The sequence below is a fragment of the Dipodomys ordii genome, unplaced genomic scaffold (genome assembly GCF_000151885.1).
Source record: "Dipodomys ordii isolate 6190 unplaced genomic scaffold, Dord_2.0 Scaffold103, whole genome shotgun sequence".
NCBI classification, from domain to species: domain Eukaryota; kingdom Metazoa; phylum Chordata; class Mammalia; order Rodentia; family Heteromyidae; genus Dipodomys; species Dipodomys ordii.
The window spans coordinates 775,838-800,490 of NW_012267319.1; the positions used below are offsets into that span (position 1 = coordinate 775,838).

The 24,653-nt window shown below is 48.5% G+C and overlaps 1 protein-coding gene across 1 annotated transcript in view; it reads right to left on the reverse strand.

Moving 5' to 3' along the window:
- Positions 1 to 334: 334 nt before the first annotated feature.
- The window catches only part of Dscam (Down syndrome cell adhesion molecule), a 365,413-nt gene continuing 341,094 nt past the window's right edge, over positions 335 to 24,653 (reverse strand). Inside the window, exons 31-33 of the mRNA XM_013027340.1 lie at positions 17,874 to 18,071; positions 16,184 to 16,486; positions 335 to 1,652 (exon numbers count right to left, since the gene is read on the reverse strand). Of these exons, the coding sequence (XP_012882794.1) occupies positions 1,300 to 1,652; positions 16,184 to 16,486; positions 17,874 to 18,071 (854 nt within the window). The 3' untranslated portion in view covers positions 335 to 1,299. The remainder of the gene's footprint in view (positions 1,653 to 16,183; positions 16,487 to 17,873; positions 18,072 to 24,653) is intronic.

Below are 24,653 nucleotides of genomic sequence, written 5' to 3' on the forward strand. Positions count from 1 at the left end.
TGATCCACAGGGAAAACCATTTAAAGAAAGAAGGAAAAGACCAAGCAGAGATTTCGGGGGAGTACCATTGCCTGTGTAGCTTTCTGGGTGCAGAGGCAACATGTATGAATGCTGGGTTACGGACAATCAACGTAAAGCTAGACAGGTCATGGAAGGTCAGGTGCAGGGCCTGCTTCTTCTCACCTATAATTTAGTGCCAAATGAGAACTCTGGGACAGGGGTCAGCACCTATTTCCTGTCGAGGTTAAGTTCTGTAGGCCACTCTACCTCTGCGGTAACTACCGAGGCACGGTCACAACCAGCAATTGCATGAGAATGGCTCTTGTGGTCGGTCTTTGGCCTTCTTCCAATAAAACTTTATTTACCAAAAGAGCACCAGGTTGGACTTGGCTGTAGGCTGCCAATGCTGTCCGGCTCAAGAGCTGGGATGGTGTGCGGCCTTTTAGGAGACCCAGTCAGCCCCGGGGGGCTGGAGGCCAGCCTGCGCTTTATGGACTCCAGTGTGGCAGTACAGGCTGAACCTTCTTTGCTCTTCTCAGTGACATGCACTGGTATCCTTTCTTATCCATGGACTCTGGATCTAGTGCTGGTGTTTGCAAACTGAACATCCACAGGACAGACTCATCCACCAGCAATCGGTGGGAGATCAGAGGAGCAGACATGGAAGTAAAGGCAGACCACCTTTTTCTTTTTTTATTTCATTTAGACACAATGCAAAGAGTGTCTCATCAAATTAAAAAAAAAAAAGAAACCAAAAAAGGAAACCAAATGGATTCCCCACCCTCCCCCCTCCACCGACGGCACTCATTCTAATTGACAACAGAAGATGGACTCGAGGACCTGGTTCCTAATGGGAAAGAAAGGTGTGCGAACGTGAGGATAGCTGTCCCCTCCCAGAAATCACTGCTCCTCCGAAGCCCCCAAGTAGGCGGGCCACCCCCTCCCGTTTCCTTCCTTTACCTCTGGTGTGACAGCGCTTCCAGTCAGAAGGTTCATTAGTCCCCATGCACTTTGTAGAAAATCAGTAAAAATGCAATAGCCTGTGAAGATCATAAAACTGGGCCTCTTTCACAAAAAATCAGACGCCCAGGCGGATGAAACTCACACTCAGACAGAAAAAGAAGCAGGGCAGTCTTTGCACTGTCTGTGGTTTCAGTATTTGTCTCTCTCTCTCTCTTTTTTTTTTAATATATTTTGGCAATTTTCTTTAATTATAAATATTGGAATTCCGTAAAAAAAAGGTAGCTTTGATTGAACTGTTTAAATTGTATTTACAATGCTGTCCCGCGGTGCCGTGTGTTATACCAGGGTGTAGGATTTCGCGTAGGGATTGTTTCCTTTCAAATGGCCCCGGGAGTCAAGCAATGACTCTTGGGAGCTGCTCATCTTAACTGCCTGTCCCAGCTCTGCGCCTTCCCGCTGAGGTAATGTAGCCACGGCCCCCTGCTGCCACGAGGGTCCTTCTCTGGTGGAGGACGTGGAGGAGGAGGCCTCCATTGGGATGGGCTCAAGGACCGTGGGACGCTTCAGGGTCCGACTTTTCTGAGGTTCCAGGCATGCTTGTCCTAAACTCAGGTCCCTGCTGGTGCCCGGAGCACCCCGGTTTAACAAGAAGTCCATTCGAAGGTATGGAGGCAGATGGATGAGGTCGCCTGAGGGAAAAATAACATGGAGAGTTAGTGGGTTTCCTTGCCTCTGTGACATGGCCAGAATACCTTGTGTACCAGTTGGGAGCACAGGCTGAGAGATGGAGACCCCCCCATGCCCTTTGGGGCATCTACAAGACACCTGATTGGCGCCACCACAGAGAAGGTCAGACTGTCAGCACGCCCCTCTGCCGGGGCGCCAAGGGCCAGCTTCTCCAAACAGCATTCCCTTTGGTTCCGAGCTGAGACATGGAGTGAGATTCAAGCTGCACAACCGGAAGGAAAACATGTCAAAGGCAACACGTCTTCCAGGCAGAGCAAACCACCCTGAGCAGGGAGGAGCGAGGGGAGTCCGGGCTGGAGGCCGGAGCCCAGGGTGCTGAGAAGGAACAACACACAGTCCGCGCTGCTACTGTCAGTTGTAAGGGGTCACGTGACTGTGGACAGCTCTGAAGATGTGCATGTCTACCGTGGCTGCAATGATGGCATTATAAGTGTATGGCTTCCTGACTAGGCTTTATCTAACCCACTAAACTCCTCCTCCTGTCTCCTCTGTTTCAGCTGTGTTGTCTGTAGAGATAATGGTGGTAGAGCCCAGAATATCAGTCTATTTCCTTGCCCAGTTTCAAGTTTCCTACAAGAGCATTTACTTCGGGGTGAAGGCTGTCTGATGGCTGGCCTCTACCTGTACTACCATGAATAGAAGCCAGCACTCCTCTGGGCTGCTTCAAGACAGTAGGAAGCGACCTTTTCTGCCCTGAGCAGGCTTCTCTACCAGGCTGGCGTTGCTTACGTATTTCCCATTGGCCCTCCGGCAGGCTTCTCAGACGGGCCTTGCGGCCTGGGGTGCTCAGGCCTGCACTGCAGGACTCACCCTCCTTCCTTCCTTTATTCTCCGCAAGCATTTTTGCCCATTACATCTCTTGCACGTCTTCTCTGTCTTGGCAGCTATGTTTTGAAAAATCTGAACTGCCTGGTTTTGACAACTTTCATGATCAAAGTCATTGTATTGAAGCTCAACCGAGACCTCTCATTGCCGTTCCCACTTCTTCCCTTGTACTACGGTATCCTTTGATGCTGTTGCTATTCTCGGTCTAGAACTCCCAGCAGCCTCAGCACTGTCCCCAGGCTCTCTCTGCAGCTCTGACGGCCTCTCCTCATCCGTCCTCCTCTACTGCACCCTCTCTCTCCATTCTCCGGGTTCAGAACTTTCCCCGAGGCCTGTTCTCAGCTTCTTCCTTTTCAGAGCGCCCCGTGCAATCTCTCTGTAAACAATTCTTTCCACCTGCTCTCGTCCGAGCCCTGCCTGTGAACTTTAGAAGCCTTGCTAGACATTCCCCGTGTGAATATATATCCTGAATCTTACATGCCAGGATTCTGAAAGCCCAGCTGGGAAGGTCAGCTTTCGCTCCCCGCCTTGCTCAAAGCTATGGTGGTGCCCAGTGCCCAGTGCCCAGTGCTGTTTCACTATGTCATCCTTTTCCCATTCAGGAAAGCCAGAGGCCTCTGTCCGTGTCGACACCCTCATCTGTAGGTTATTCCACTTGTACAATGTGTCTCACCACCTACGTGGGCTCGGCTCAGGACTTTAGCCTCCATCCCAGAAGTGCATGGGGAATCTTGGAGCCCAGCTCCCAGACTGGGCCCGAGCAGGCTGGGTGTTTGCACAGTATGCTGGGATGAATGCAGGGGACTCTTTCTGCCCATCTCGATGACGAGGAATCCCTCTTCTTGGCACACCTGCAACTCATGACGTGCCAGGCAAGCTGCTCTGGCTCGAGAGAGGGTTGGGAGCATGCAGTTCTGAAGGATGTGCAGGCGACAGAGACGTGGAGGTGGTGGGGCCGAAGGAAAACTGGGGATGTAGCAGAGGGGTGAAGTCACAAGTTATGGAGGGGGCTCGGGGAACAACATGGCGTCAGTGGTGGTGGTGACGAAGAAGGCAGGACCAGGCATTTCTCCCTCCCAGGTTTCAGGGGTGGACAAGGCTGCCAGGCTAGAGTTTGTTTGGATGTGGCATGTGTGGTCCCATGCCTGGTGGCAGGAGCGAATGAGACACCCCACAGGCGTGGCTTGGTGGAGGATGATTGAGGCTGTGCCATGGAAGGGACCTGGGGCCCAGCCTCTCCTTGGCCTCCTGTCTGGAGGGGTGGTCCGTTCTTCCCACTCATGCTGTCAGCCCTGCCTTCTGTCCTGGGACTCTCATTAGAACTAGAGGCGTGTTTGTTTGTTTTGCACGGTCAGCCTCCAAACTTTCAGCTAATCAACATTTTTTTTCTACCTGGTTGGCATGCCTTGGTTATTTTGTTATAGTAACAACAACAACAACAAGACTATGTTGATAAGACCCCAAGAGTCTTATCTAGTAGGCATCCTTAGCTAAATAACAAACCTTCAGCACAACCTGTGACTCACTTTCTGAACCTGAAAAACTCAAAATTCCTGTTGATTTTGTTTCCCAATGATCCATGTTCTATGTTACTCAAAGCTCCAGGTCAGCTGTCAGTCTTTCCTAAGCCAGCTTTTGGGGCCCCTGGGTGGTGCAGGTGTAGGCTGGGTGATGGTATAGCCACACAAGACCAGCAAGGCATCTGTTAACAGGAATGTTGTGTGTTCAGACTGGTGGGAATCCAGACCTTCAGAAAACACTTCCAAGCTTACCCACTGAACAAGAACAGTTAGTGAAAGGAAAGAAAGGACCAGACAAGGACAGATGAGAACTGGAGATAAATAAAACCAGGACAGGCACAAAGGAAAAAAATTATGCAATGTAAAGGAACACAACAGTTTTCAAAATGATATAAGTTTCTTAATATTTTTTTCCCGGACTGAGAGAGAAATGATGACCTTGTTGTTGGGAAATTTATCAAATGATTTCCATGTCACTGTACAACATTGGCTTGTCACTTGGTATTTATGATTCAAAGACCCACTTACGCTTTCTCATTGGCTTTCTTAGGATGTGTTTATCCAATTAAGTAATGATGAGTAATTATGTGATTTCATTATGAACTGCAGCCTGTAATTCACGACCATGGCCCCAGCAGCTTTTTGGATTTAGTTCACTGAAATCAAACACACTGTAATTCAATCTTAGCCTCATTGTGGTACTCTTGTAGAAAGAAATAACATAATGTGCGTGTGGCATTCTTGTCAAAAGGGTTTTGATCACTAGTAGAGTCTTACCATTGAAGACTCTAAGACAGAGGGTATGTGAGATCACCTTTGTTCCTGATGAAATGCAGGTGGCTAGGTCTTACAAATGAACTTCGTGTTCTTCAAGACTACTCTTTATTTGGTAATAGATACTGGAAACTTACTTGCAAAATGGTAAACATTTTCTATGTGTATTGACACACTGGCTGCCTTGAGCAATTTAAGAATAGGTGGAGTATTACACTTTCCTCAAACCAATTATCTACCTATTAGTAAGTGTCTAGTAAGAAAATTCTATTGTTTTGCTCTTTCATTTGTATATATAATATTTTTGACCATGTTGTGCAGATCTTTGAGAAAATATAGAAGATAATCTCTCTTTAGAGTTATTTTAAAATGTCAGCTGAAGAATAGTCCAGGGTTTTTTCATGGCCCAACAGACTCTTGCTTTTGGGAGATTTGTAGGTTGTTGTAGCTGGCCTGGAGACTAGTTTCTATCTGAGTAACTTCCCATGGAGTTCTCAGAACATATTAAGCCCCTACAAAGCCATAGGCTCTGGGTTCTGGCTGGATCGTCCAGTGCCCAGGTCTTGGATTGGATAGAACAAATATGTTTGGAAATAAAAGAGCAAGTTCATGAACTCTGCCCTGTTCTCAAGAGTCCTCAACTTGGAAGTATTGAAAAGAAGATTCTGCTAGCTGAAAAAGGTCAGTGAGAAGTACAAACCCTTCATCATAGGAATAGTTCTACATCACATCTCAGTGGTTGAGAATGGCTTGTGTTTGCTTGTTGCACGTCTGCTAGCATCTCTGAACAGCTAGATTCTCTGAGGGTCCAGTATTCCACATAGAGATTTATAGAGATGTACAATGCTCTCATTAGCTTTGCCTTAGTGACTGGGTATTTTCTGATTAGCGCTCCGAATAGCCCTTTCCACTGTGTGAGTGCTGGAAATGAGCTCCCTCAATAATTCATGCACATGAAGGGAAAAGCAATCCTGGAGTAGTCAGTGGTGAGCTTCATTTATCCCAAACACTTTACATCCATTAAAATCCCAGTTCCCCTGTGAGTCAAAGCATCAGCCGGGAGACTGGGTTTGGCAGGTTCCTGGATGCCTACACATATGAATACGAGAACGTAACGGCTCCAGCAAGAACAGAGTGAAGCAGGGGACTTGGTGACCATTGGAACACTGGCTACATGCCTACATCCTGTCTTCTACCGCCCGTTTCCACTGGGAGATACTCCAGTGTCTTCCGCTGTGTTGAGGAAGAGCAGAGGGCCGTGCCTGTATTTCAGAGGCACAGATTTGGATGGACTCCGTGTCCTCATGTATGAAATGGGAATAATAGCGTGTGTCACAGAGGCCTGTAGTGCAGATACCACTGGGTTATGAGCTCTACTGTAGAAGGCGTCCCAACCAGTGAATCCCCAAGGCAGCCATTTGGGGACAGCCTCCCAGTGTCTGAGTGGGACCTCACCTAGAAGGGTCTTCGCAGAGGTGATAGAGTAAAGGATGATCGGGGGTTCAAGTGGGGCTGTCACAGCCAGGGTCTCTCCAAGAGCCAAGCAAATGGAGAAGAGAGGCACAGAGGCACCTGGGGAGAGGCCTGTGAAAGTGGATGGGGTCACTGGGGTGATTCAGTGAGAAGTCAAGGGTCACTTGGAGCCACTGGACGCTGGATGAGGTGAGGAAGGCATCCTTCCCTAGAAACCCTGGAGGAGGCGGCGCAGCCCTGCCAGCCCCTGGAGGGGAGAACACCGCCTGGCCGGTGCCTTGACTTTGAAATTCTAGAAGACACTGTGCTGTCTTTGTAAGGGTTTCATCACAGCTGCCTCTGGACACTGTCTCCGTGTTGTCCTCCTGGCTGTGATGGCTTGGGGGCAGAACTGTCACCAAAGGGCAGACGTGGGAGGAGGAGAGAGCTGAAGAGAAGTCAGTGCCCAGGGCCAGACATCGGACACCAAATGTGTGTGTGTGTGTGTGAGACAGAGAGAGACAGACAGGGAGAGAGACACAGAGACAGAGACAGAGAGAGACAGAGACAGAGAAACAGAGACAGAGAGAGAGGAGAGAAACAGACAGACAGACAGATAAGAAGACAGGAGCACTGTCCAAAAGCTGGAGACAAGGCTATGTCAGAGGGCCACGGGCCAGGTGTGGGCAGGAGGTGCTGGCTAACTCACTTCTGGGTCTTATTCTCTGGCTTATTCAAATGCCCACACATTTAGCTCCTTCCGAGTTTGCTCAACCCATAAGTGTCACCTCCCAGACCAAACATGAGTGCAGTGACACAAGATAAGGGCATCCTTTGTTGGTGTTGGTTTTAACTGTACACTTGCCGCTCACACACACGCATGGATGCACGCACACACATGCACTTGCACACATGCACACACACAAACACTCTTTCTGGAAGTCTAACTGGCTTCTACTCAGCTCTCTGTACTCTGTTCCTGACGCTCAAGTCCTCATGTGAGAGACAGCCATCCAGTGGGGACAAAGGGTGTGAGACCCCAGGGCAAGGGGAGAACTCGGGGAAGCAAGGCCAGGGACGGGACGGGGTCACAGGACACTGGCAGTTACGCTGCAAGCAAGGAAGACAAAATGCCCTGAATTTCCTCCATATGTTCAGATTCACAATCAGCGGCTGACTGTCTTTCATCTTTGGAAGAACGATGACAAAGTCAAAACCAAAACGAAGCGTGAATGGATGGATGCAAAAAGCAACCATGGATGTCATTACACAACCGTCCTTTCCTGCACGGCTTCCTGTCATCAACCACAACCCCCCCCCCACACCCCTCACACACACCTGCGGGAGCAGATGAAGTTTGAGTCAGTGGCCTTGCCAGGGACCAGGGGCACAGGGCAATGTCACGAGGTGCCCTGGGCAGGGAAGCCAACAACATCTATTGGTCAGAGGTCACCATGGCTTCGTAACCCCATCCAATGCGAAGGATGCCAGTGCCACAAAGCATCCTCTGCCTCAAATATGAATGGTGCTGCTTGGAGACACCCAAGTTTAGATGGTCCAGGCCCATAAGACCAAGGAGATGCTCTTTTGCTTGAATTCTAGTCAGAGTGTAGGGAATTGTTCTCATCAGAGTCTCCCGACCTCATCTTTGCAGAAGCGTATGAGACATGGTCTGATGAACAGAAGTCAGTGTCCCAGAGTTCCCTCGGTTAGCTACTGTACCTGCTGCCGAAGGAGCTGAGTGGGAGGGAACGGAAGAGGCTTGGACGTTTGTGTTCAAATCCGGCCTCTGACTCCAGAGAACTCTGGGATGTCTTTGCACTTGAGAGCTCTCGCCATTAGTCAAACGCAGGGGAAACGGGAAGATCAGGCTTGTATTGAGCCTAAAGAGTCTTGCTCATGCACAGAGCTATCTCACCTAGGAGAATGGACAAAGGACCTGTGTATGGAGAATTTCAGGCTAAGTGTGGGAGAAAGGGATGCATTTCTGGGCACCAAAAGTCTCAAGGTTCACGGCAGTAGCTTCTCCCTAAGCAATCTCTTGTTAGTCACAAACTGTGAACACATAGGTGTGTTTCCAAACTCCTGCAGACCGGAAGTGTGTCCGGTGCTCAGGGGCAAGCCCTGCCCCACCTCAGGGACACACACTGGCCTCCCATGGATCTCTAACAAGGTCTGATGTCTGTGCCACCAACGAGCTGGATTCTGAGATGCAGAGTTGAGAAGCAAAGAAGGCTTACCTTGTCTTGAGTTCTAGCAATTTCAGACACAAAACACCAACAAACCACGGAGATCAGACATGACCCTATCCAGCTCATTACTGAGGGAAACTGTGTAGTCTGCCTAGACTCCTGGTGGACAGGATCTAATACATTTTTTTAAGTTTAATATTAATGCTGCAGCACAGTAATGAAAACTTGTAAACGAATCTCTCTTGGTAAATGAATCTTCACTCCCAAACACAACAAGGAAAAACCCTAAATAAATAATGTGAGATTGATATGAGAGCCCATGCGCGCGGGCTGGGTTACCATGCTTGGCATGCACTTCAGAAGCCTCATACATTTTTCAAGAGCTCATTGATATTGTGATCATCCAACGTGCTGCTGAGCTTCCAAAATGACACTGAAGCATGAGACAGGACTCAGGGGTGGCAGGAGCTCACGAGTCTTCAGAAATGAAGTAGTTCTGAGTCAAAACAAATCTTTCCTGGCCCACAGGCAAGATCAGAATTCTTAGCAAGGGGGGTTTGGGGGCAGACCTGGGGGGGGGTCCAAGATTGGATACAGACCTTCACGAGCACTGGGAAGAATGCTGTGTCAGGGCCTTGGCTGGAGTCTGTCCCTGCCATGTGCCGTAGGGTGGGCTGACCCATCCCAACAAGCCCCTGGACCTCAAGCCGTCCCCCGGCAGAGGGACCAGGCAGGCTGAGCCCTCTGCATCTTGCAGACCTTTGCTCTGAGGGCAGCGGCAGCCACGGCCTGACACGCGGAGGTCTTTGCCCTACTGCCTGCTCTTTGTCTCTACTGTCTGATTGCCGCCCAGTTTCAGATGCAGCTGGTGCTGGCAGAGACTGCTGAGGACTACACTGGAAGACCAGAGTTTATACTCTCCTAGCTGCATGTTTGAGAACATTCTCTAGAAGTTTCTGCTGCTTTGGATGATCTCGGCATCCCACTGGTGTGTGTGTGTGTGTGTGTGTGTGTGTGTGTTGGGATGTCCGTTTTCTGTTTGTCTTAATTTTTGGACTTTTTCAAGGTTTATCTATCTTGTGTCTGTTATTCTGACAAACAAGATGGTTGGAAGCACTAGTTTAATACTTTTATGTCTTAGGATAATCAAAGAGTCTTTGACACTGAGGATCACCATCAGTATGAGAGTCACACTCGGAATGGGCCTGCTGGCACAGGTAGGGGTCCAGGTGCTGTTCATCCGCACTCTGGAAGCTTCCCTTGGATACTTGCAGGACCAGGGTGGCTATTTAGCCTTTGCACCATTGCTCTACAAGCCTACAGGCCTCCTCTTCCTCCTCTGCCTCCTCTTCCTCCTCTGCCTCCTCTTCCTCCTCTGCCTCCTCTGCCTCCTTCTGCCTAATGCCTCCTTGGGGGCTGGCATGACCGATAACCCTGCAACAATTTAGACCTGAGCTCCAATAAAACAAGGGAGAAAACCAAGCTGTTCCAGGGAAGTTAGTGAGAACAGAGAACGAGGCCTAGAACAAGCGGACACAGACAACAGCCCATGACCCCGAGCAAGAGGAGTGACCATGGACAAAGATGGCTGGGGTCTCGGAGGCGCTGGTCTGGACACCAGGGGCAGAGGGTTGGTTTTCCAGGAAGGAGCCGGATGAGCTCCGGCTCAGAGTGGGTGTGAGGAGCAAGGCGTGAGGGCGTTCTTGGGTGGCTTGAAATCCCATGCACTATTTGGAAGTTTGCCTGGGCCTGGCAGCTCAGGGGATTCTGGAGCTGGGCTGCCAGTGCCGGTCACTCCTGTCTCGAGCCCGGGCCTCCGCATCTCCATTCTGCCTGGACACTGCTCCCCTCTGGGCTCTCTTACTCTCATCAGTTCCACCCCCATGCTTCAGGAAGACCTTCCCTGGCTGTCTTTTCTGAAATACTTTCTATAGATCTTATCGCCTCCCTTCCCCAAGTTACTTTTCTTCTTGCATTGAGCCTGACCCATGATGGTGCTATTGTTGGTTTATGTGATCATTTCTCTTCGGAAATCTAGGTGCTCTCCCTCCCTCCCTCCCACCCTCCACCTCTCTCCCTCCCTCCCTCCTACCCCCCACCTCTCCCTCTCCCTCCCTCCCACCCCCCACCTCTCCCTCTCTCTCTCTTCTGAGGGTCATCATCTATTGCTATGTCCTCAGCAGCCCTGCTATTGAGCAGACACTCAATAAACACATGCCATTGAAAACTCAGGAGAGGATAGGCCAAGGAAGAGAGAGGCTGGGCTCTCCCAGGAAGGGGGGAGCCTAGGGACCTGAATGTGTCTATGTGTGTATGAGCCCTGCATATGTGCTCACGTGCATGGGGCCTGTGTCCACGCATGCAGGCATGTCCTCACACATGCGCCTGCGCATCCATGCGTTTGAGTGGGGTAGATGTGGAAGATGCATGTCCAACTAATCTGTGCTCATGAATCTTTAAAAACTTGTGCTCTTGAAAGGAGATTGTTTTCATAGCTCTTGGAGTAATATTCATGGTAAAAAATTCCTGCAGTTGGAAGACATGCAAAAGAAAGGAAGAAGAAGGAGGAGAAGAAGACAGGACTGTCAACCTTGAGGAGGGGGGGAGGGAGCGGCGGCTGGTGAGGAATGACTGTGGTGAGTGCAGCTCTGGCCTTGGGAGGGGACAGTAGCGGGGGGCAAATCTATCCACAAAGAGGGAAAAACACCCAGCAAAATCAACATGAAAGCCAGGGAGGGGGGCTTGGAGGAGGGCCAGCCTAGATCAGAGCGGTGCTGGCCTGAACAGGTAAGAGCTCCTCAGGCAAAGTCCCCCAGCTGGGGCTCTGGCTTGTGTGATGCTGTGGGCGCTGCCTCGATCTCAACATGCTGAGGAGAGGCTGATGCGTAGGTTGACTGGATCCTAAAATTAAAACCCAATAACCTTCAAATAGATCAACGGGCTGGCAGCTGATCGGGCTGTTTCCAGATGGAGAAGCCTCTTGTGAGGGAGGCTGAAGCACCCAGCCTTAGTGCTGGGTTCCCTGGATAGCAGAGTTTGGACACCTGAGGGGCCCTGCTTTCCCCAGGGCCACAGGCTGCAGATTTGAAGTTTTCAGATGCTTGAAGCCGCTTTGCGTAATGACAGCTCTTGATTACACAAGATGCATGTCAGGAATAAAGAAGAAGAGGTCATCTGAGTGGCTCCAAGCATTCTCCAAGACTGAGAATAGAGGGCTGGGAAGGTGGCTCAGTGGTAACAGTGGTTGCCTTGCATGCATGAGGCCCTGGGTTCAATTCCTCAGCACCACATAAGCAGAAAAAGCCAGAAGTGGTGCTGTGATTCAAACAGTAGAGCACTAGCCTTGAGCCGAAGAGCTGAGGGACAGCGCCCAGGCCCAGAGTTCAGGCCCAGGACTGGGGTGGAGGGGCACTGAGAAGAGGAACAGCAATCCCAGCACAAACGCTACCATGACCCCGGGAAGGAAAAGTGGTTGAACCTGCCAGCAATTTCTCAGGAGAACAGTTTCTGTATTTTGTTGTAGTTTGTTTGTTTTTAAGACAAAAATAGCTATCCCTTCTTGAAGAAAACAATCATATAATTAGTATTTTACTAATTTACTAATTAGCATTTAAAGAATTGAATATCCAGGTATTATGGCCATGTAGTTATAATCTTCTGGCTGTCTTTAGTACAGCCACACACACTTCAAGGTCCATGTCCCTTTACCCAAAGAAGGCGTTTGTTTTAGATTTGTAAGAGCAAACCCAAAGTAACAAATGATTTTGTTTCAAAGTGTACCAGCACTGGTGTAGATTTCAGTGTCCTCTTGTAGTTGATTTGCAATTTCTGATAAGTAGAATACTTTGGTCAATTGTTCAGTCTTTTTTTTTTCAATTGCTCAGTCTTGTCATATAACATGAAGACCTCAATACATTCACTAAATTAAAACACACACATATACACACATACACACACATAGTATGTCACAGACATAGTGCTGGGCAGATCTCTGATACCATGGATTCACATAAAACAATTTCCTGAACACTCTAGTAGACACCTACAGACTCTAATGAGCAAGACAAAGATAACTGAGCTTCCTTATTTTCCTGGAGTCGATCTGGCCCGATTATTGTGACTTGATCTTGAGTTGTAGTAAACTTAAAATTCTGGGTTCGTATTTTTGGTACTGAAGACAGACAAAGGAAAAAAGTACGGAGGAACAATGATCATCAAAAGGAAGAAGAGTTAGACTGAACCTGGTAGTGTATACCTGTGAGTCCAGCTACATGAGGGAGTCATAGAAAGAGGATCACAGTCTGAGGCTAGCCCTGGAAAACAGCACAAGGCCCGATCCCCCAATGAATGAAGCCAAAAAGGACAGGGGCAGGGCTCAAGTGGTACTGTGTCTGCCTCATCCGCATAAGACTCTGCATTAAAAGCCCAAACAGAGAGAGAAAGAGAGAGAGACAGAGACAGAAACAGAGAGAGACAGGGAGACAGACAGAGACAGAGAGAGACAGACAGAGACAGAGAGAGACAGAGAGACAGACAGAGACAGAGAGAGACAGAGAGACAGACAGAGACAGAGACAGAGTGAGAGAGAGAGATTTGTGGACTATGAAACAGATAAGGACTGGCCTCCTGCAGAACCCAGAGAAGATACAAGAAAGGATAAGGTTACAAGCATGGTCCATAAAGCTGCTAATCAAGGCACAGCCCCTAGGCAGCGTCATAGCTTTCTGTAAGCAGCTTGTGCTGGAGTGCAGCCATCTTGAGTCATAACCGCCATGGGCCCCCAGAGCAATCCCATCCTGAGCCTCCCTTGGCTTCCAGGAAAGCTACAAGTAGACAATAGCAACAGAGGGACACTTGGAAATCCATGACCAGACCGCAGTGCCAGGAACATGTCCAACTCTTGATGGTAACTTGAAGTCAACCAGGTACATTAAGGATTAGATGAAGTCACTCTTGACCACTTCATAAGCCCCCAGTGTTCTGACCCAAAACACGGAGATCCACACTGGACCACGTCTGCGTCAATAAGTTCCCAACACATTTCAACCTATGCTCGCTGGGTCCCTCTGCGCTTTCCTTGAGTCTGAAGGTACCTTCAGACCTGCTCCATTCCCGGTGCTGTGTCCTCCGGACCATTGTTTGTGGCCCACACAGCCTTCAGTTGCATTGTGAGGACCAAATGGAAAGCTTTCCAAAGGGGCCCACACAGTTCTCTAACATCTCTTACATATTCAGCAGTAAAACGGTCATCTGGGGGTAGACAAAAGAAAGCTGTGGACATCAGAACTCACATTGATTTCAGAAATTATTCATACCTAAAGTTACAAAATCATTTTCCCCTAAATAATACATTAAGATGATGGTCGCATTTTTCTTTTTTTTTTGTGATCTTTCAGTGGCTCTAATGGATCCAGGCAACAATGCCATGGACAAGTAGAAAGGCTGAAAAAAAAATATGAGTCCAACGGTTATGGACAACACACCATCAAAAAAGGATCGTCAAGCCTTGAATTATTTAGAAGTCTGCACAAGTAGGGCAGGCATCTGACCTAAAAGCTCATTCTCCGCCCTGAATCACACTTGGAGGGGAGGTGGTGGATGTGTTCTTAAGTATAAAGACAGGGCTTCCAGGGGACACGTTGATGGAATGGGTATTGCTGGGACCTCAGTGGCCACTGGGATAAATAAGAGCAGGAAGGAAGAGGGGCCAGCAGCTCATGGGGAAATCCAATTGGACTTCTAACAATACCTTCAACAAGACAACAGAGGAAGCGCTGTGGGCATGCTGTACCAATGCAGTAAGTAGGCACCGATGTTATGCCCTTTCACAGAGGTGGTTGATGCAACTGAGCAAGGCTGGATAAGATGCCCCCTGGCTTCTTCCCATGTCTCCTGCTCTTTTCCTCCCCGTCTCCCCCACTCCTCCCCATCGCAAGCAGCTACAAAAAGCCATGGCATCTATACTGTGCTTTTCTGCATTTGCCTGGCCAATAAATGTCAACAACAACAAAATTACTTGACATAAAAATACCCACAAATAACGGCCAATCCATTCTCCTGCTGAGAATGAGAATAAATGAAGCCGTCATTCTTTATCGTGCCCTGGCATGAATCTGAAGTCCGAGAGGAAGATTATTTGCTGGGCAGACAATTCTTCTTTGATGTATTTTTCATGTATTTATAAGCCTCATTTTAGCCAAGGCTTACGGCATAAAACATAAGGGAGTTGCAATAATTCAAAAGTGAAGATTGATTTTTGAAATAGAACTGGTATTATGGTTCACAAAAGGGATGAAATGAGAAGTAAAACTGGGATTCAACACTATCGGATAGCCCACAGGAAGTAGTCTACAGGCAGCCCCCAGCCGGCCACCGTCGGCTGGATTAGTGTGAAGGCTTAATTGTGCTGTTTGCAAACACTGACACCAACTCTTAACAACTGTGAGTTTCCATGGGAAACTAAGATTCCTGGCTTCTCTTAAAATCCCGAGCTCAGACTTCAGTTCATTTCCACTTGTGGTTACCAGGCAGACGCCTTGCTGATCTTGTGCTTTACACTGTCCGTAAAGTCTTCTACTATCCTTGATCCTGGGGTACCTGTTCTCTCCTTCCCATCATCCACCAGCCCCCACTGAGAGCAGTCCTTGCACACGAACACACCTGCTCACTCCCAGCCAAACTGAAGCTCAAACTCCTGGCTGACAATCTGCCATTCCCTGCATCTTGAGTAATTTAGCAAATCCAAGGCCCAAATGTTAGCTCCTCTCTCTTTTCAAAAGCCAGTTGTCTTAAGTATAATCCCTAAACACGTGACCCTCTTCTCATCCAACAGGAAGGGGTGAGTCCCGGAGTCTGGGCTTGGTGGGCTCTGGTGATCTGAATGATGGAGAGTGGTGGGAATCTGGTTTGGTGTCTCCCCAGGCACTCATGAGATGAGGGCTCAGTCTTTCGTGTAGCGATGGGGGGCAGCGGGTGTCTTAAGAGACCAGGGCTTGTGTGGCGAGCTTGAAGTTTTTCAAACACATCTTTGATCCCTATTCTCTATTACTATAAATCTGGATCTATAATGAATTTATCTTTTACCACCACGAAATTGATTTCTTGGGAAAGATCAAGGTGGTCCTCGTGAGACTCTGGCTGGCTGGTGGGTGGTGGTATGGGGTCCCTTTCCGTCTCACCACGCACTTGCATCCTCTTACGTGCACTCCCGCCATGACACCACTAACCCTGGGGTCCTCACCAGAGCCAACCTTGACACCGTGCCATGCCTTCAAACCTCCAGAACCACAAGCTAAATAAACCCTTATTCTAGAAAGAAAAGAAAATGAGCTTTTCTCTATAAAGCACACGGCCTCGGGTATTTTCTTATAGCAACGCTATGCTGAGCCACAGGGTCCGTTTGCAGACCAACCTTACAAAACCGGCTACTACCACCTCCGGTCCCTTGGAGGGCTTACTCTAGGAAAGAAGTCAACCACGATAAGAAGCAGAGCATGCTCACCTTCTAGAGAGATCCACCTAGGAAAGACAAGGCCAAGGCCTCATTTGTCAGGTGAGTGAGACGTTTTGGATTCTTTCCTCTCCCACCAGCTGACGACCCTCCCTGAGCCTTCACCACAGCTCAGGTTCATGAATGACGATCGCTTTCCACCAGGGAATGTTCCAGTTATTCCCTGACCAGCACGCCCACCCCACCCCTGGTCTCCTCACCTGGCCGATGCGCCTTTGGAACCGCCATGTTCATCACCCGTCCTCCATCCTGAGGTTTGGGAGGAGATGCAGTGAACCTGCAGATCCCCGATTCTGAAGGGGTGCTGGAGGTCAGACTGTCCGTGTACTCGTTTGTCCCTGCCGTCAGCTGCTCAGAGGAGGTGTCAGAGATGAAGCATTCTGTGACGGTGAACTTGGCGTGTCGCAGCTGCTCCTCCATCTTGGCGTGTTCGTAGGCCCTGGCCAGCTCCTCGTAGGTGGAGGAAGCGCTTTCCGTAGACACCATGCTGCTTCTCGCTCGGTCTACACCGGGGCAGAGAGGACACACAACAGGTGATCCCCCACCCCATGTCTGTCCCCACTGGATGACCCTGTCTGGCTTCTGGATGCTTCTTACAGGTCACTGTAGGATGTGGCAGGAGCCTTGGCTATTTGTCAGAGGACTCTGCCTGTCTTTCTGAAGCCAGCTTGCTAAGTGTCAGCAATTTCAGCTCGGGGGATGCGTTTCAATTGAATCACGGCAGTCAGATGTCCCAACCCCAGACATCTCCATAAATAAGTAATGCTTCCCTTAAAGAACTCTGCTGTCAGCTAGGATGGGAGGGGTTGCGGTGTCACTGAGCTGCGGTCCCCTCCCCCCCACCTGCAAATCGATCCACACCACAGAGACGCTTTAATTGGCATGAATGATTGGAGCACTGAGGGTCAGCAACTCAGGCTTTCACTTGGGAGGCAGACGGGAGGATGTGACTTTGCATAGAAATCGGCCACGAGGTAGAAAGGTCCTTGATCTCTGGGACTCCCTCTCTGTTGTTACCACTCTTTATGGGGACAAGAAAACATCCAGGAGAAAAACTAGTACACATGGGCCTAAATTTCAACTGGGCCACACGAGCTCTGCTTTTCAAGCCTACTAAAAAGTTTTGAGGTCACTTCTGGGGAACTCTGAAAGCCTTCGAAGAGAAATAACAGCCCCCCAAAATAACAGCCATAAAAAAGCGCTCCACCTTTAGATCCCTGGTTTTGAAATATAACATCAAGAACAAAAGAAAGATGAGTATTAAAATTTCCTACAGCGATCAGGTTCAGAAATAATTTCTTTTCAAAATTTGGGAGGTTGGGGGGGAGGGAGGTTAGGTGAGCCAAAACTATTCTTAGATCCCGTCTTCCTTCTCTCAGAAGGGAATCTTGGGGCTGCTGCCATGTGATAATGAAATAATTGATGGAATAACCGACCCTTGCTTAATTGTCAGGTGGGCCGGCCTACGTCCCCTCTAGAGGGAGCTGTGACCTCCCTGGTGTGGCAGCTTCAAGAGCATTATCTTAATCCTAGACATAGCAGGCCAGATGCCTAGAGTGCAGTCCGCGATTACTGAGACAGTGTGGCGAGCGTGTGAAAACGTCTGCGTTTCTCCCAGCTGGGTAGAAACTAAACAGGGACAACAGCATGGGTATGAGATTCGGGACATGCGCTAAAGAGATACCTTGGTGTGATTTTGCAGAAAGATAGGCCTTGCATGAAAGAAATGCTGTCTGTACTGCACCCCAACAATCTTCAAGGGGTCGTCACCGAGGATATGCAGGGAAAGAAAGCCCTCTGCTTCCTCCCAGGGACCTCACGAGACACGGTGTGAACAAGAGCAAGGGTCGGGCTTTCGGGGCCCAGGGAGGAGGGGAAGCGTGGCCTCACCTGTGTCCTGTGATGGGCTGACGCTGTAGCTGTCACTCTCCTTGTCCACGGACCCTGTGGCCCTGGGTGTCGGCAGCCTCCAGTCTGTGGTGAGGGTGTGGGCGGAGATGGTCGGGTGGGGTCGGTTGAGGGTCCATTGGCTGGCATACCGGTTCCTCGCTGTGGGCCCGGCCTTTGCATTCCGCCTGGTGGTAGGGTCTGTGAAGAACCAGGAGTCGTGAGTCCTTTTGTGCCTAGAGGGGGGTGGTCCCATGGGCTCCATCGAGGAGGGCAGCTGTCTCCCCTGGAGCACCCCCGGACAAACCTTCCACGCCCAGCCGGATTACCAGGGAGTTTTCCTTGGTTGTTTCTGTCTGGAGTGAAACAAATACTTGTGTGCATAGAAACTGAGGTGGTGGTGTGTGTTTGTGGAGCCGCAGGCAGGAGCCAGTGGGGCAGACTGGGCTTGGAGCTCCACTCCAGTGATGTGAAGAGAGAGATGTCTTAGCAGCAGAGAGGGTTGGAACCTGGAGTGCACGAGGAGAGGTTCCAGGGCCTCGGACAGTTTTCCTGGGCTGCAGGCAGAGGTAGCCTAGAGGCCTAACAGGGCCTTCATGCCTTTGGACCTCTGTCTCCCCGGGAGGAATGCTGCCTGGTTCTTTTGGGAGACTGGCTGGCCATGCAGAACCCCGCCTCACTGCTGGGCCCCAGTGCAACCGTTTCAAAGGAGCTGAGAGGGCCAACTGTGTGACACTGCTGTGACACTGCGGCGTGGCTGCTCTGGCCTTGGTCATGAGCCAGGGGTCCCTCTGTGGATCCATCCATGGAGCCCAGAGCAGCCCCTGATACACAGAGCTCCCCAAACCAATTCCTACAGCCTGGGGTTGCTTCATGAAATAGCCGTGGCAGCGCAGAGGCGTGTGACCCCATCACGAGGTGACATCACGGAGCCCAAACATTCTGCCTTTGCCCGTCGCTTAGTCACAGAAGACCTCGTCTCAGTCATCTGAATTTCAGCAATATCTACATGACATTGACTTCTGTGTGTTTGGGGGGTGTGGGTGTGGTGTTGTGGGCCGTGTGTCCGTTCTGGGGCTTGAATTCAGGACCTCATGCTCTGACTGGCTTTTTCACTCAAGGCTGGCACTCTACCACTTGAGCCATGGCTCCACTTCCAGCTTTTTGCTGGTTAATTGGACTTTTCTGCCTCAGTTAGCTTTGAAGTGAGATTTTCTGTCCTCATAGCTAGGATTACAGGCATGAGCCACCAGTACTTGGCTGACAATAACTTCCTCATAATCCTTCTTGGAGTCTGTGAGCTTGACACCGAAGAAGGGTGAAATGACTTTCTTGGTAAATGGAAGATTTTCCCTTCTGCAAATTTCTTGTTATTGGATTTTTGAACCAATTCATCACTCTAGGATGTCAGAGAACAGCATTAATAGGGCAGCCAATCAATAGCATTTAAGATTTCCTGGCTCATCTAAACACTGTCTTGGTCCATGCTCTCTGGGGCATTGGTTTTTATTTTTTTTTAAGACACATTTCATTCCTAAGTTGCAAAATTCCAGAGAGAGTTTTATTGGAAAGTTTTATTTTTATGGCTTTGATTAGAATGCAAATGAGCTATGCTAGAGTGTCCAAAACCCTCTACATAACAAGGTGTGAATGATAATTGTGTTTCTCTACTGAAACCTCTCTGAGACAGAAAAACACTGTCATGGGTAGGAGGCTAAATGTCTTCCAGGCACTATCGACATGATAAGTGGAGCTTGAATAAGTGCAGCTTGTTATTTAAATGCTAATGAATCTTCTCCAGAAAATTACCCAGTCCCTTACATAAGTTTTCAGGAATCTCATTTTTATATTTCTTTCATTTATTTATTAGTGTGTGTGCCAGTACCAGGGCTTAAACTTGGGCCTGGGCATTGTCTCTTAGCTTCTTTGCTCAAGGCTAGCACTCTACCACTTGAGCTACATATCTACTTCTGGCTTTTTTGGTGGTTAATTGGAGAGAAGGGATTTCAATCACAACCCTCAGATCTCAGCTTCCTGAATAGTTAGGATTATACATGTGAGTTACTGGCTCATGGTTACTGGTTACATGGGGGGAGTTTGGTAGTACCCCAACCCTTCAACCCTCCCTGCGCTTCCTCCTCTTAAGCTAGCTCTACAGCAGTGGCAGGGCAGAGATGTCCCTTTCACCAGCCCTCTCCCAGGTGGACAGCACCATATTTGGAAAATTCCTCGGGGAATCGCACATCAGCCTCTATTTGAAGCCAGCACTCTTTTCAGGATTCAGGTTAATTTTGAGTATTATTCCCTGCCCCCTCCTTTTTTTTAATGGGTGAGAACATCTTTACCAGTGGCCTGATAATACTGAAAATATAGGTCACAATACTTGTTTCCTGAGTGGACAGTACCCTGCGGTGCTGTTCTGCACTCACAGGTACCCTGGGGTGGGGGGAGCTGCCTCTGGGCTACAGTATGAAGGTTCCTGATACATTAAAAATGAATTAATGTATCCACAACTACTTCAGAGTTTATGGGATAGGGAAGCTTGTATTTAGATTCCACTCAGTTCTGTCTTTTGTGTAACGTACCAGTTCAGTTAATAAACAAATCTATGTGGGTATTTACTGTCCCTCCTGGGAAGTACCTCTAGCGAAGTACCCCCCCCCCACATCACATCCAAATATAAATAAAACTTGGAGATTAAGCATCATCTTGCCAAGAAACCAATGCGTGAGAGGGCAAAGGATATAAATAGCTCTTGGCCTTTCAACAATGGGTCTAAGCCTGCATTACATTTCTGCCCATTAAATCAAATTATTTTAATTATCCTGAATCTGGGATAAGAGAGGATTTTGAGGATAATAGGGTTCCAGAGTAGGTCATATGCACCGTGATCCCCGCATTAATCTGCTTTCATCTTTGGCTGGCAGTTTTCCTGTCCTGCAGACGCAAGACGTCAGCTTGTGAGATGGCTTTATGGGTCCTCACACAGAGGATAAACTGGTAGACCTGGTGTCCCATCTAGAACTAATCCATGTTGTAAGCTCTTCATATATATGTGTGTGTGTGTGTATATACACACACACACACACACACACACACACATAATTTCTTATATAAAAGTGACAGCATTTTTATCCAACCTACTTACATTTTAAACAAATTTTTAATCATTTCTAGGTTACCTGTAATAGCTAATACTACGCAGATGCTATGAAAATAGTCATTACACTGTGCTTAGTGAATAACCCACAGCTGACTGGATCCACAGATGTGAGTCCTACAATCCTACGGACCTGGAAGACTCAATATCTCCATCTGTGTATCTGATCTTGATCGATAGATCTATTCACACACATACATATACACCTTGGGCACAGAGACAGACGTGTATGTGTGCCTCTCTGTGTGCATGTATGTGCATGTGTCCAGTCTTTGATTCCCATGCATGTATCCTTTAAGTATTTTAGTATCATCATCTCTACATGGAAGCCGCATGCAATGTGGCACTGATCAGGGCCTCAGGAGGCCCAGCAGGTGGATTAGGAAGGCTGAAAACTCAGACAGTGTGATAGAAAAGCCTCCATAAAAATTACTAACCCAGGGCCGGGTACCTGGCTTGGTAGTAGAGCGCTTGCCTAGCATGCATGAAGCCCTGGGTTTGATTCTTCAGTACCACACACACACAGAAAAAGCTGGAAGTGGCTGTGGCTCAAGTGGTAGAGCACTAGCCTTGAGCAAAAGAAAATCAGGGGCAGTGTCCAGACCCTGAGTTCAAGCCCCAGGACCAGCAAAAACTAAAAATAAAAGAAATTACAAACTTAGATGGCTCAGGCGCCAGGGCACAGGAAGGGACTTCCTTCTGGCTCTGGCTCTCACAAGCTGTCTAGGTTTCTCTGCACTGGAAGGTTGGCCTGTGGGGGCCAGGTGGGGTAGGTGTAGGATCTGGTTCCATCCTCTGGATGAGGTTGGCAGGAGGGAAGACTTTGAAGCCATGACTTGAGGGATCATTGCTTCACCACCACTGTGGAAGTTAGGCAGGCACAGAAGGGAAAGTGCAAAGGTGTGTGTCCAGGCTGGGCTGGCTCCCGGGAGCTCCTCCCACAGCCTCCGACCGAGAGTGAGTGGGATCTCAGCAGCACTCACACAGGAGGGTCTGAAGATCTGCCTGGTCCAGTCAAGTTGCCGCCAGGTGGGGCCCCAGATGCAGGGTCTGGCTCCTTGTGCAAAGGAGAGACCTGGTAACATTTGCCCTGACAGTCTCTCACCTTGCCCTAGCTGAAGAATACATGCCAGAAATAGTGAAGTTCCCACCATTAGATTTGTCCCACGGTAGGGTACTACCACCATTTATTAAATCTGAGAAAGAACTTTTGAACCTTTCTGTTCATGGATAATTAATAATAACTCTGCACCTTTTGCACTTGCAGGCCCTGAATTTGATCCTAATCACTGAGAACAGCACAATGAATGCCCCAAAGAAATCACTACCAATAATGAACATGTCGTAGACTCCCATTTGGATCAATCAGCTGGTGTCTTTAGTGCACGTGGTTAGAAAAGCAAGGCTAAAAAGGAATACGGTAAAACCAGATGCTGGGAAAGGCTGGTGCTCCAAGTGGAGCTGGAAAGCAGAGACAGCAAAGTTAAGGCCTGTGTTTATCATTATATCCAGTTGACTCTCCATACCCATGAGTTCTGTTCTCCAGGGTCCAACGAAGCATACATCAAAAATATCCTTTAAAAAAGTGTATCTGTGCTAAATAACTGCAGTACTCTGTCATTATCTCTGGCCAATGCAATGTCACAACTATCTCTATAGGATTTTCCTTGTATTTGGTATTGAAAGTTATCGAAGATGATTTATATTCCAAAGCTGTGCCGATTTCTACAAAGGACTTGAGCTTCCCAAGACTTCTGGAACTGATGCTTCTACGAATGCTTAGGGACAAGTACCAAGACATTTTCAAGACTGATCCTTATCAGTTTGCGTGTCTTCCGCCATTTGCAAGTGGAAAAAAAAATGATCTGTTTCCCTAGCTAACGAGGTAGATGTGACCTGTACCATTGTGCCGGGAGGTGTCAAAAGAGACACCTCTGCTGGGTGCGAATGCACATCCCCTTTCTGAACCAACGTCAAGGCCTGGGACAAGAAACAGAGGACAATTGAATGGGCTGTCCAGGGCCTAGTTAAGCTACTCTGTGTCCTTTCTTTGCCATCACTATCATTCTGATCTCAGAGCTGATTGCTGATAGGAGCTCCAACACTGTTAGCAGGCATTGGACAAGGAAGGCACTAGAGCTTGCTTCAAGAGTGCGTCACAAGGGACGGGAAGGAGACTGAGGTGAAGGAGGTGCTGGAAGAGATGGGTTGAGAGTTGCTGCCATTTCTTCCATCCTCATAATCAGAGAAGCTGCTGCAACCCTCTGGCACGTTAATAAAATGTTTACAAACATCATCTCTGCAAGGCAGTCATTTTAGTGTGTGAACAACATATTGTAGGTGCTCTTCTTAAAAGGGCAGAACTCCTACAGCGGCAATACAGTCAGTCCTAACATAGAAGGTGGCTTGTTAACACTTTCCTAGCTGTGTGTGTATCTTTGAGGACTAGTTCCAGGAACCCCTTACACAGCAAAGCTATGGATACTCTGGTCCTTGAGATCAAACGACATAGCATTGATATACAGCCTACATCCATCATCTTTACACTTCAAATAGCTTCTAAGTGACTAAGAATACTTAGCATGGTATAAGACCCATGCAAATACTTATCAGACTACATTCTTTAGAGGAAGGTGGAAACACCTGTGCATGTGTAGTACAGGTGAAATTTATCCCTATGAATGTGTATGATTTGCATTTGGCTGAGGATACAGAACCTAGGGACATAGAGGGTTTAGTGTAGAAATGACTTTCTGTAAATACAGACAAGACCAGGAGGAACAAGAATCTGCCCCCTGGGATGGAAAGAGTGCAAGTGTGCCACCTGGGCAGGGGGGAAGTTCTGGGTCACAGGACACAGGCAGAGAACCGGGCTCCTGAAAGTTCATGAACATGAACCTGCTTGGGGGACAGAGGCCCACAGTTTCTAATTCTAAAGAAAAAAGTAGAATGTTGTCAATCCCTCCCGCTATGGTTTGGGGAAAATATTTAGTGGAAAAAAAAACCCATAATCCCTACCATCTTTGTTGAACACAGAGTGCTTGGCAGATGATAAATGAATAAATTCATCTTCAGATGAATCCATAGACTGCTTTTTTCATATTAAAACAAATTTATTAAAATCAGTGTCATAAAACCTTCAGATTCAGAGGGTGAATCGATATTTCACTGATAAGTGAATACTTTTGTGTTTGGGAGAAGAAGGGCAGCCAGAGACAGTTGCAGGAATTGGGGTGACTTTTGCTGGTGTCACTAAACCAACCTTCAGTGGAATGAATGCTCCCTGAGAGGGAAGAAGCATTTTTGTTTCAGTTTGGTTTGATTTCTCTGTTGTCGCTTTGCTTCTCTGCAGTACAGGGAATCGAACTCATGACCTTGCACTTTCTCTACCACTTGACCCTCATGAGGCCCCGGTCGAGTACTGTTCTTAAAACAACTGGTGGAGAAGAACAACACTGCCGCTCTGCCTGGCTCAGGGGCCCTGGGGTCCGGGCAGCTCTCCTTCATGGCTTCCCTCAACGCAGGCGGCAGCTGCCCGTGTCCCCTACATTGACCAACAGCTCTGGGAGCTTCACCTCTGTCTGCATTTTACCTCTAGCCTTGACTCATGCCTTACCATCCAA